The sequence below is a fragment of the Phytophthora cinnamomi genome (assembly GCF_018691715.1).
Source record: "Phytophthora cinnamomi strain GKB4 chromosome Unknown Contig50, whole genome shotgun sequence".
In the NCBI taxonomy this organism is placed as follows: Eukaryota; Oomycota; class Peronosporomycetes; order Peronosporales; family Peronosporaceae; genus Phytophthora; species Phytophthora cinnamomi.
This window is the reverse complement of record NW_027150983.1, coordinates 1,018,356-1,030,987: the sequence shown is the minus strand read 5'-3', so window position 1 is coordinate 1,030,987 and position 12,632 is coordinate 1,018,356. Positions and strand designations below refer to the sequence as shown.

At 53.7% G+C, this 12,632-nt stretch overlaps 3 protein-coding genes across 3 annotated transcripts; 2 read left to right on the top strand and 1 right to left on the bottom strand.

Annotated features, from left to right (window-relative positions):
- Positions 1 to 37: 37 nt before the first annotated feature.
- Positions 38 to 1,579, top strand: IUM83_06648 (putative beta lactamase-like protein; the record flags this gene model as incomplete). Its single annotated transcript, XM_067930873.1, has 1 exon — positions 38 to 1,579. The coding sequence occupies one exon, from the start codon at positions 38 to 40 to the stop codon at positions 1,577 to 1,579; it is 1,542 nt and encodes a 513-aa protein (XP_067789840.1).
- A 37-nt stretch (positions 1,580 to 1,616) lies between these two features.
- On the top strand, positions 1,617 to 2,002 carry IUM83_06647 (uncharacterized protein; the record flags this gene model as incomplete). The annotated part of the gene is made up of 2 exons (XM_067930872.1): positions 1,617 to 1,624; positions 1,711 to 2,002. 2 exons carry the CDS (start codon positions 1,617 to 1,619, stop codon positions 2,000 to 2,002), a joined length of 300 nt encoding a protein of 99 aa, XP_067789796.1.
- IUM83_06646 (B-BOX TYPE ZINC FINGER-CONTAINING PROTEIN-RELATED) lies at positions 1,664 to 3,187 on the bottom strand (the record flags this gene model as incomplete). The annotated part of the gene is made up of 1 exon (XM_067930871.1): positions 1,664 to 3,187. The coding sequence occupies one exon, from the start codon at positions 3,185 to 3,187 to the stop codon at positions 1,664 to 1,666; it is 1,524 nt and encodes a 507-aa protein (XP_067789670.1).
- Between the last annotated feature and the right edge of the window lie 9,445 nt (positions 3,188 to 12,632).

The window sequence follows — 12,632 nt, the reverse complement described above, 5'->3', positions numbered from 1 at the left end:
CGAGATATCCCACCTGGGCGAGAGAGATATCCTACGCATGGACGCCGAGCAGCTCCCCTTGGTGCACCGCGACGGCTCCGGCAGCGGCGCCGCGGCCGGCAGCGACTCGCTGCAGCAGCAGCTCTCCAGCTACCACGAGCGCCAGCGCGCGCGCCAGAAGCGGCGCCACCGCTCCAAGACCGTGGGGCGCGCCACCGTGGGCTTCCTGGCCGCGTCGCTGCTGGCGCTGCTGCTGGTGGCGCTGTCCTGGCCGGCGCAGCGCAACGAGCGCGCGCTGGAGCTGCGCACGCTGCTGGACGCGTACGAGCACGCCCGTAACTTCTCGGGCGTGGTGCGGCTGAGCCACAACGGCCAGAAGAAGCTGCAGCAGGCCATGGGACTGGCCAACGTGCCGTTCGCGCAGCCCATGCGCGAGCACAGCGTCTTCCCCATGGGGGCGCACGTGCAGCTGCTCACGGCCGTGGCCATGTACCAACTGCAGGAGAAGCGGGTCGTGGCGCTGGAGCGGCCCGTGGGCGAGTACCTCACGGTGAAGGACTGGAAAGAGTTCGGCGTCCTCAAGAACCAGACTGTGTGGTGCCCCAAGGTCGGCAAGGCCGGCGGCTGCGAGCAGGTGACGTTCCAGCACCTGCTGTACATGGGGTCGGGCATCCAGAGCAGGGAGACGAAGAGAGCGCAGACGCTGGAGACCATGGGGTCCTTCGGTCGGCAGGTCGGAGAGTTCATTGACGCCCCGCTGGCGTTCAAGCCCGGCACGAGCTACAAGTTCGCGGACGAGAACTACGTGCTGCTTGCGTACATGGTGGAAAAGCTGAGTGGGCTGCCCTTCGGCGAGTACTTGGAGAAACATGTTTTCAACGTGTTGGGACTGAAGCTGACGACGTTTGATCCGTTCGCGGGGGCGCTGGGTGCTCGACATGGACTCGTGGACCAGTACGTGCAGTTCTACGCGCACCGCAAGCCGAACGTCAGTGACAGTGAGAGTTCGAGCGCCAGTGACAGCTCCAGCGGGCCAAGTCAGATCGCGGAGAAGCATTTGCACCGCATGGGGACGGGATCCTGCGCGATCTACCAGGGGCTAAGTAACAGTCTTCACGGATTGCAGTCCACTGGCAAGGACATGCACAAGATCTACACGGACCTTTTCCACGAACATGGTCATCAATCGAAGCTCCTGCAGCCCAAGTCGATCGAGCAAATCTTGAACACTCGCAACCCGGCATTCCCTGCGTTTGGCCAAGGTATTGGCGTCGACTTTGAAGAGACCCAACCTGGAGTGACATCGACCTGGCCTGCGAAAATCGCGTTCTGTGGCAGTACTGCGTGCACAACGACCTGCATGGCGATGCAAATGCCCGCTGCAAACATGTCCATCGTTGCCAGCGCTTTTTCCAACGATGTGCGTCTGTATTTCCCGAGTCTCGACGCGTTTCACGCGTACAAACCGCGTGACTTCCTCGAGAAACGCGATGCTGCAGCCGAGAAGAATGCGTTCGAGAAGAATGACGGCGAGGTGAACACGTTGGCATGGAGCTTGTTGCAACTTTTCCTGCGATACTACGCGGCACCCGATAACTAAAAAACCACGAGCAAGTGGACTCAAGGCATCGTCGACGATGGTAATGTATGTCACTTTTTTATTTCTACATTGTTTTTCGTTTGGTCACGTGAAGCTGAGCAGCTCACGCATTGTTTTCTCGTCCTCTCGAGTCACAAATCGCCCTTTCACACGCAATCGAGTGTCAGCGAAACTTTTACGCACATCGTACTTGACCTCTCTCACCCAAACGCGTTCCTGCCGCTTTTTCAAAAACCTCTCGACTCGAGCTTTGCGAGACTTGGGCGAGTAGCTGCCAACCCAGCCCTCAAGTTTCCTGGAGAAAGCGTCTGGAAGCTGCCGCTTGCCGAGACAGCTTTTGGGTTCTCCTTCGTGCTGCTCGTCACCGATACCTTCACCAATCTGCTCTACATCTGCTCGATACTCCTCACGTTCCCCGCATGATACATCTGTGGCTAATTTAAAGACAAACCCGAATTTTCGTTCGCTCATCATGGCGCGGTGAAGTCCGCCAGGAATGAACAGATCACCACTTCGATGCAGCTGACGGAGATAAAGCTTCATCCGCAGCCCCCACATTTGCTTCGGCCACGGTAATTCACTGGGAACCCTGAAGCTGGAAGGAACGCAGCAGTAGCCATACGCGCCTGCTAGACTCGTGTTCTCGGGCATCCCACGCTCTTTCCATTGTCCGCTGTAGTTTTCATTCCAAACGAATCGAGAAGACCACGTCACGATCTTGCCAAGCCTCAGACCGTAGAGTTGCTGAGGCCATGGTTCCTTGGGAGGGACAACAAAATCTTCAGGGATAACCTCGTGCGGAAACTGAGAAGCGAATATACTCAGCAAAGGGGTGACATGCTCCTGCCACGGGGCATCTTCCAACTTGTACCTGAAGCCAAAAGTCTCGAGACGATCGGCATTAAGCCCCACCTCGGCAAAGTAGGCTCCACGCTTCTCCAAAGCTGCAACGATGCTGCCTAATTTCAGTCCGAACGTGGACTTGGGCCATGGAGAAAGCGAAGGAACTTCGAAGTCTTCTTTAACTGCGCAGTGCCCAAAAACTGTTGCAAACATATGAAGAGCAGGCATAATGACAGTCTTCCACTGCTGTTCATTTTGTGGCGAAGCAACAGCGCACGCCTCGTTCGAGTGGAAGTTGGCAAGAGCAATATGTCCGCCATAGTGCTGCCCGATCTGAACGCACGTTAGAATGTGTCGAAGTTCTCTTCCCCAGGTCTTGTAGGGCCATGGAGAACGAGAGGGCACGACAAACTTATCACGCATGACCTTGTTTCCGTTCTCGTATTGGAATACTTCGTTGGCCTGCAGGACTTGGTTCTTCCAGTCACGTTCGATGGTCTCCAAGCGATTCAAATTCCATTGCACGACAATCCCGAGATTGACCCCCCATACGTTTTCAGGCCAAGGTTCTTCCGATGGTATCGTGAACCAACCACCAGCTCCCCGTGGAATGACATCTCGAGGGTGGACATTAGCAAAGGTAGCGATGAGTGGGGCCACTTTCTTCTCCCAAGCTGAGTTGGAGAGCGTAAGAGAAAAGTTCAGTTTGTTCAGATGGTTGGCACTTTGCCCAGCATACGTAAAGAAGTTCCCAGTTGCTTTCATCTTCTCAACAATCTGCCCCAGCTGGAGATTCCACACAGCTTTTGGCCAGGAGGGTCTTGTTGGGACAACGAAATGGCGTTTGACGTTGCAATGACCGTAATTATTCGTGAACGCCTTCAGGGCAGTGAAAATGGATTCCCACGCTTCGTCGCGACGTCGATGCAGCAAGTGCTTCAATCTAGCAATTGAGTTTCTCGCTAGGGCGACATGACCATCGTAACACTCACCGATATGAAGCCGGTGCAAGATACGCGCTAGGTCCATGCCCCACGTCTTTTTAGGCCACGGAAGTTGAGACGGTATCACGAATTTCTTGCCGATAGACACGTCTTCAAACTGCTTTCGATACACTTCTACCGCTGTCAGCACCTGTGTTCTCCACTCGTTCTCAATCGAAGTCATGTGTTGGGAATTCCACCGCACAATGATCCCCAGCTTGACACCCCACATAGTTTCTTGCCAGGGTGTCTGGGATGGGATTACGAAGTTTTTCGGTACCACAGTGCACGGATAGATGGTCGAATAGGTCTCGAGCAACGGAGCACCGTACTGCTCCCAAGGAGTTTCTGCTATCTTAAACGAATAGCCCAGTAATTCTAATCGATCTGCGTCTCGTCCGATTTGCTCGAAGTACGTCCCAGTTTTATGGTAGTCGGCGATTCCAGCACCAAGACGCAATCCCCAGGTCGGCTTCGGCCAAGGATCTTCTGACGGGACTGTGAAATGTCCACCAAGTCGGCAATCTCCAAATACCTTCACGAACGTGACCAAGGCTGGTAATATCCTGATCTTCCACTGCTGGCTTCTGTTCTCGGACACAAGCGCCAGAGTCTCTGGCGATTCCCTCCGCTCTTTCCACTCTTTCTCCACACCAGCCAAGCGACTAGCATTCTGCACTCCAATCTTGCCCAACTTCATCCCCCACACCTTCCTAGGCCAAGGCTGCCTGTGCGGGATCACGAAATCTTTTGGAAGCGTCAGTTGATTCGGGAAAATCGTTGAGAAAATCGTCAGGAGCGGAACAACCTGCCGCTCCCAAGTCGCATCCGACAAGCATACCTCAAAGCCCAACTCCTCTAATACATGGGCGTCTTTGATGATCTGCACGAAATACTGCTCTCTCCTCTGCGCGTCGCTCAGGAAGAGTCCCAGTTCCAACCCCCACGTCTGCTTCGGCCACGGTGCCTCCGACGGAACCACGAAACCCGCCGTCAACGGAACTTCCTCTCCACACTCATCCGCAAACGTGACCAACGCAGGCAAAACGCACTCCTGCCACTCCACATCCCGCGGGTCCCACAGAAAACCCAGGTTGTCCAGCACATCGCTGTCTTGTGTAGCTTGGTCCGCGTAGCTCCGTCCTGCTCGAACCCGCTTGACGATCGCACCAAGATTGAGCCCCCAGGCATCTTTCGGCCACGGTTCCCACGCAGGGACCACAAAGTTGCTCATCACGCTGCAGTGACCGTATTCTTGATGGAATACACGCAACGCGGGCAGTACCTGATTCCTCCACGACCGATCCGCAGCGTTCGTCACCTTCCAATTGAACCCCAACTTTAGCAGTTCCGGCTGCGACGCCGCCACTTGAGTTTTGTACAGTCTCTTTGTGTCATGGCTGCGACCGATAATTTGACCGAGATGCAGTCCCCAGGTAGATTGCGGCCATATCGGAGTCGAATGGGGCACCACGAACTCCTCGGGCACCTCCGTGTGGCCGAAAAGCGAGTGGAATGTGCGCAAAGCAGGCATGAACACCCCAAACCATTTGTCTTGTCGGCGGTCGATCGCGTCCGATATTGCGCCGTCCAGAACATCGCCAAACGAAGCTTCCGGTTGGCGTGCAGTCTCCATGCTACACTACGCCGCCAAGCCTTCACTGCCCATAGAGTACACCGCCGATTGGTACTGCAGCTGTATGACTGGTCCTGGGACACCAAGGTTAGGTATGGAGCAGCGTTTCTGTCCATTCGCTTGCGAGGACGTCGAGGACGAGGAGATACCGGTAGCAACTGGAACGATGAGTCTTGCGGTCGAACGCGACATACCCTCGCAGCCATTGCATTACAATACAATATTCTACACTGTACTCGTCGCGATGAGGTTACTCGGCTCGAAACAGTGCACATAGAGATCTGTGCAAGATAAAAAGACGGTAATTAATTAAACGTTATACGCATTTCTTAGCTATACCGGTACAGGACAACCAAATACTACAGTGTACTAAGTATTGGACATCGTGAGCAGGGCAATCTTGCGGGACGCGCGGACAGCAGCATGGATCGCCAACCTGATGCACACATTACATGTAGCGCACGCCCCACGGGTTTTGCTGTTGTTGAGCTGGCCATCGCTCCATGTTACGACTTTCGTGGTTTTATTGCTGGCACAACTATAATTTGGCACTCAGTTTCGCGGAGGAAGTAGGCAGCGCAACATTTGGGCCGTTGTGTGATATGACGCCAGCGTCTAGTGTGACGGGCAACCGGGGTACTTTTCATGAAGTGGTGAAAAGTTACGATCATGATGAACTGATAAACTGAGGTGATGCATTTATCGGACTCCGTGCCACTCTGGGCGCCTTCCATAACCATTCTAAAAGTGTTTTATGGAATAAATTTTAATGCCGGGGTTAGGTGACGTAGATTAGCCGATCTCACACTCTGTGCGAAAACGAACTTCCAAAACCTCACTAAAATCGTTTAATTTGGTCATGTTCAAATGCCTCATATTACATGTAGTACAGGAGCAGGTGTAAATGTACCACGTAACTCGGACAAAATTTCGAATTCGTCAACAGATTTTGAGATCTTCAGAAGACGCGATGCTCGCGTGTCATTTGGCCTTCAGGCGGGAAGCGCGCCATGCGTGGGGCGGGGCGTTGCTAGCGATATCGGTGCACATGCGAACGGGAGACCGCCTAGCTGCGGCTCTCAAAGAGCTCCGGAGAAGGTTTCATGAGTAATTGGTGCTCCATGAGCGACGCCGGTTGCTGCGGGTGCGTCACTATGCCACACTGAACTGCATTCCAGATCCAAGTGAGTCGGATTGGATGAAGCTGCGGCAGCACGGCTCTGATGACAACTTCATCCATTTTACAAGTTTAGATCGGTTTGTGATTTTCCCCTGGTTGCTGATTTCACGCTGAATGAGCTAACCCCACTCGTTTCCTCTGTAATCGTTTCTAGAACCTGATTTCGTGCCCTGTTAAGGCAGTTTTCAGGGTTTTACAACTTGCCAGAGTTCAGTCCAAAGGGAGGACGCCCTCCCCGGCTTAAGTTCCAGCACCAAGCTCTTGCTGTAATACTCGCCTTCTATGTTGACTCTCTTCATGCAAAGATGGCGTGCATGTATTTTGGCGCGCCACCGGCGACTCTGAATCGCGTCCTCAATGCAGCCGAGGTGGCACTTGGTAGCGCCTTGAACACCTTCCTACCGGCGCGTATCTCGCGGCCATCTCCAACTCGGCAACGCGCACTCTCCAAACTTACAGCTCTTCGAGAGTCTCTGCTTCAATTCACGTGGGGGATTATAGGCGGAAAAAACCTGAAGGTATTGAGGGCATATTTCTTGTCGACTACTCCTAGTTTACTCATTTTTACGCATTTTGTGGTTTGAGGGCAGGTTCTGCAACTAGCGGATCCAGACGTTCAAAACGCCTTCTACAACGGGTGGCTGCACGACGTCTTCGTGAACGGAACACTCTGTTTTGGTGCCGATGGGCTCATTGTCTGGGCACGACACAATTGCCCGGGCAGCTGGAACGATGCCGAGAATTGCGTGGAGCTTCGAGAGAACCTCATCAATCCAGATCTCTGCCCAGACATGAGGTATGGCGTTGTTGCTGACAGCGCTTTCCCTTGCTCCGGTCACATGGCAGGTCGAATCCTAACACCACTGAAGGAGGGCGATTTGGGCCGGCTGATTCCTTCTGTGCCGGAATCTGCACAAATTTTGTCTGCAGCGATCACTTCAATTCGTCAAGCAGCAGAATGGGGAATGGGGTCAGTTGAGAAAGTTTATAAGAGGCTTCTGCTGCCTCTACCTCTCCCCCCCCGACAAGAGCAAGCGCTCATTGCGTCTCTACAACCTGTTCAGGCTGTCTAACTTTCGCGTGCGATCACTAGAAATAAGCCAGATACGAACAACATTTTTTACGGAATTGACGATAACCAGTAACTAGTTTTTTTTTAAACGAAAACAACGCCGTTGATGTCAAAGCCCTTTTCACTTCTTTTGCATGGATGAGAACAAGAGCATCATCTCTTTGTGGCGGTTCTTGGCTTCCTCTCGGTCGAGCTCGAGTCGCTGTTCGTAGCGACGTCGGTTCTCTTTGTGCTCTTGCTGTCATTGCTCCAACTTCAGATTTTGGGCGGCACCTTCCACCCTGCAGCGCTCCTCGCGTTCAGCTTTAGCGGCGTCGAGCGGTCGCTGTCGCCGATACTCTGCTGCCTCGTGTTCTTCACGGCGGACGCGGTCTAGTTCGTCTCGGTCACGATTCTCGGCTTCCAAACGCTCGCGTCGTTCTTCGCAGCGGCGCTTCTCCTCCGCCGCCTCTTTCCGGTCCGAGTCCTCCCGAAGCAGCAACATCATCTCCATTATGTCGCTGCGACCTGATTGCTGCATCTGCTCCACGTTGGTTAGGCGTTTTTTCGAGCTCGCTCAACTTACGAGCGGTTCGGACACGTTTCGTCTTGCCGTATGTGTTTTCTGCTGACAGCGCTGTTGCCTCGCTCGCTGATCGCTTTGTGAACTGGGTGAAGTTGTCTCGGAAGACACGTAGATCCTGGTCGCCTAAGCGAGCGGACGAGGCCGACTTCTTCGGGTTTGCCTGCTTCTCTCTGGCGTCAGCTGCAGCTTTGGATGGATCACGCCGAAGGGGCTCTCGCGAAGGGCTTGTTACCGTCGGGCGGTGACCGACTATAGATCTCTTGGGTCTTCCTGTCGGTTTTCGGGATGGGGCGCAGGTCGGCGTCGACAGTGTTCGAGTTAGATCTACCGGAGGACCTGCTGTGGCCGCAGAAGCACCTGGGGTCAAGGAGCCGCAAACCCCGCTTGTAGATGCCTCGTCTTGTACGACCTGGTCGGACTTCTCTTCACTGTCGTCTTCTCCGGCAGACGACTCGTCGGAGAGATCCAACTCGGTGGCTAACGCCGCATCAATGGTGGAGCTATCTCGACGGGTGATTATGCCAGAAGTGGAAGGCAGCATGTTCATCTGTCCGTCGTCAGGTTCTTGAGCGACACCCACAGGTCCGTGTTGAACATCGCCGTCTTGCAAATTGCCCCTACCAGCAGTGAGTCTCCGTCAGCTTCCTCCTCGCTTGAGGACACATCGTCTCCATTCGATCCACGCTGGGACCTTCCTGCGTTCCCCATCTGCTTCATTGTACGATCAGCCTCGGCACGAACGGCCTTGGACACACGCTTCAGGAGCTCGGCGTCGTCAGCACCGTCGTCAAGACCATCATCCATAGTGTTCATGGATGTATGCTCGTCCATCTATCGCTTCGCGGATTTTGCCAACGCGATGTGAACTGGCATTTTGGCTTTGCCCGTTGGATTGGCTGTCCCCACCAGGTCCTTAAACTTGCGCTTGAGCGAGTCAGCATCTCGTTCAAGCCGGGTTTTTGGGTGTTTGAAGTCGTACACCCGCTTGACCCGCTCCCAGTCGTTTCCACCGAGCGGCTTGAGCTGCTTCAGAATCAGACAAAGCGTGATAATCTCATGGTGACTGTAATTCCTGTAGCCGGATTGTCTGCCCTTCTGCAGGTACGACACAACCACACGCACATCATGTTAGCAGCAAGACCATAGCAACCGGCCACACAACGCGAGTCGACCGACCCTCCCCATCTTCTGCCTCGGTCGCAAAATCCAGGATGCACGCAGTCAAATCATTTGAAATTTGTATAGAACGATATCTGGCCGTCTGTTATACAAAGACTAAGTAATATGCACCGCTGGTCTCAATACAAAGTTCAAGTAATTTGCTCTGAACTGCTGGCCGTTCGCAACAACGAGCACGAGCGCCTCCTCACAGGTGTTGCAGGTGGCGGTGCTGGCAGCCCCACCATCCACAGCGACAGATAAACCAAAGCTGGTCGCCGTAGGAAACGGTGACTTCCTCACCCGGAAGAATATCGCGGCGAGACACCGCCACAACCGTGAGATTGCCCCCGACTTGCACCTCTTCAAAGCGACAGTTAGGATTGCAGTGGTGATTGAGGAAGCGCATCTTTCCCCCACACCAAAGTCATCGAACACAACGCTTCTCCCATCAGTAGCTGGAGTCTCGAGCAGCATTCGATAGCTGTTGTCCATCTACACCCACTTGGTACCGACTGCGCGCTGGTCGATTCGGTGCCTCATCCAGCCCCATAAAGTATCCAAAATATTGACCGATGATCTGTCCGCGAGGAATGAAACCCAGCGTCGTGATTCCATATTCTTCGAGTCGCCGACTCCAGCTAAGGAGTAGATTGGGATTCTCTTGCAGGGCATTGCCACACTCACCCTTAAACGCACAATTGGACTTCGTACAAAACCGGTTGTTGAGAGCGTTGCTGCAGGTTAGCGCGCAGCATCGTTGGGGGCATTTGCAGCGTGGTGATTCTGAAATCGTCTTGAACGTCCATTCCACCGCATTTGAATGCTTTTGGATTGGGTCCACGTACATCTGCCAAGCCGCAGGCAACCAGTCGACAACAAGTGTTTTGTTTTTCCCCGAAGGCCGAGCCTGGGAGCTGTTGGAGGAACCTGGTGAGCCAGGTAACGACTGGGTCAGCGTTTCCTGTGAGCTTCTCTCATCATCACGGGAAGCACGCGGCGTAGTTGCTCCAGATAGATGGGTCTCCACAGACAGACGTCGGGTGCAGTCGGATGGGTACCCGGACTGCGTCGATCACGACGCAACCGTGGGGGCATACAGGCTGTCGTCCTCGCTGCTCTCTCCATCGTTGTCTCCAGCGTGAATCGGACCCCGAGCAGGCCTCTCCTCCATCTGCGCACACGAAGGCACCGAGACGCGTGTGGCCGGATGTATTCCAACGGCTCCGGCTGCCGGTGAGGGATCCGACTGCGATGGGGAGGGTGTGAAAGACTTGTCAGCACGCGGCGATTTCGACTGCTTCTTGGAGCTGGCAGCGCAAGGTGATAGGCCGGCCTCACTGCTTGTTCTCTTGTTGGGTGCGGGCGGGATCATTGAGCTATCAAAAAGAAACAGTTAGCTCGGTCCACAACAAATCAATAGCTACTGACACACCTCGAGATGTCTTCTTCTCGGCTAATTCGAAAGTGAGCGCCAGGCTGAAAGCGCGCGGATTTTCGCGCCTCCAGAAGATCGTAAATTTCAAACTAGTTGTTAAATCGGGTGGTTGAAGCTGCCACATCAGGACCGCATTAAACTAAAACTAAAACTAAAAGGGGAATTGTTTAATCTACTAAAACAGATAGTCGATCAAACAATTCGGTTTAATGAGGTCGTTTAATGCGACGTTTGATGTCGAGGTTAGGGTTGCATAAAACTGTTTTAGGAGGGTTATGGAAGGCGCCCACTTGGTCAAATAACTTGTTGAGCGCTCGTGCTACCACCAACTGTTTGTATTTCTCTGCTCCATGGGGCGATCCCCTCGTCCCTTGAGGAGGGAACGATCGTCCCTCGAATACTTGGTGCGGAGTCCGCAGAAAGTAGTGGAAGTCCGATAGTGAGAGGTTATCTCCCTAGGGTTAGGTGTAGCTGTACTTGAATGCACCATAGAATGGGGACGGCGTCCCTCCCTGCAGGCAGCTCTTCGGTGATAGCAAAAAATAGTCCATATCGTAAATTGTGTTTGGGGTGCCATGGAACCACCAGGGTTGCAAGTTGAGCTCGAAGAGGACGGTAACGCAACGCTAGATCGCTGTCGCGAGGCAAGGCCTGCCGACACGACCCGCACATACGCGCCTAAGGAAGCTGTTTCTAATTTTCTAGAGCCTGCACTGTCGTATAATTTTAAGTTCTCAAGGCAGGAAAAAAATCAACAAAGCAATGACATACCGAGCACATTACGGCGCTACCGTAAATATTTCTCTGCCCTCAGTATGCACTCAAAAGCTAAGACCCACGCTACCCGAGGATCTGGATCCCGAATGGCTGAACTAGCTGGAGCAACAGAGTCACAGATTAGAAGGTTGGGGCGCTGGAATGCTGGCGCTGTGGAGGGATATTACCTGGCGGATTTGCCTCGGGACGCCATGCGCTCCCTTGCTGGGGTTCCCCCGGACCGCCGCTCATTCTTTTTAGATTGAGCTGCTCTTACACCTCATGATAGTCTGCAACGCGATGCGTTTCCATTTAACTACATGACAACATAGGTAAAACAGTCAACACCGCACATATCAATTGGAGGATTTTTGGAATTGCTGCTGTACCTCTGGGTAGTCGTCCTACAAGATGATGTGCTGCTGCGTGAAGTGCATCCATCCCATAAGCTGTGGGCAAATCCTCCGTTTAACACGGACGCGAGCAATCCGTCTGTGCTGTCGAAGCACACCGAATACAGAGCAAGCTTACACTCAATGCTCTGAGCGACAGTCTCAAAGGCAATTCCTAGTTCACATTTAAAACCAATTCAAAACCAGTTAGTAGTTCAATCCATGCTCAGCCCCCCTCCCCCTTGTTGTACGTACAGATTTGATTGCCGCTCTTTAGCACTGGCGCTGGCCCTGCTGCTCTGTTTCACCGCGCCGCCCTTCAGGCCATCACCCCCTCCGGCGCCGGCGCGGTCGAGGTCTGCGCGCTGGTCGTGGCAGCGCTGGTCCCGCTGCTCTGCTCCGCCGCGCCACCCTTCAGGTTATCACTCCCTCGGGCGCCGGCGCGGTCGACGTCCGTGTGGTGCCCCGCCCAGTGCGCTGGTGCCGCTGCGTTCTGTCAAATGGATTTTGTTTAAATGTGCGTTGTGCAAATGTGTTTTTTGTGTATTGAGTACGTGGATATGTGCTGTTATCCGGAAGTCCAAACTTCAGATAGTTGACATATCAGAGTGACGGGCGAGGGACGGGGTGGGGACGAGGTGGGGACCGCGTCTCCCTAAAACTTCTGATAATGAAGCAGATCGATGCAGCCTCCAGATCATGACAGCCGTTCACTTGTAGCAGGAGCTTCCATCCTAGTGCCTTCTGGTACTACAGTACATATATTCTTCGTACTAATCGTTGTCGCCAGACTTGCAGTTCACCGACATTCATCTTGCACACACACGACCCCTCCATGGTGTTCTCACTGGGCGGCCTCTGCACGAGCACTGGTTTACCGTGTATGTCAGATTGCGGTTTGCCTGTCGACACTTCGAAGACGAAACTCGCTTTTCGATTTTGAATCTCACGTATGATTATGCTCATTTACCACGTTTGTGACAGCTTTTCTCAAAACAAGGTGCATATTCTCTATAAAACCTCGTTTATA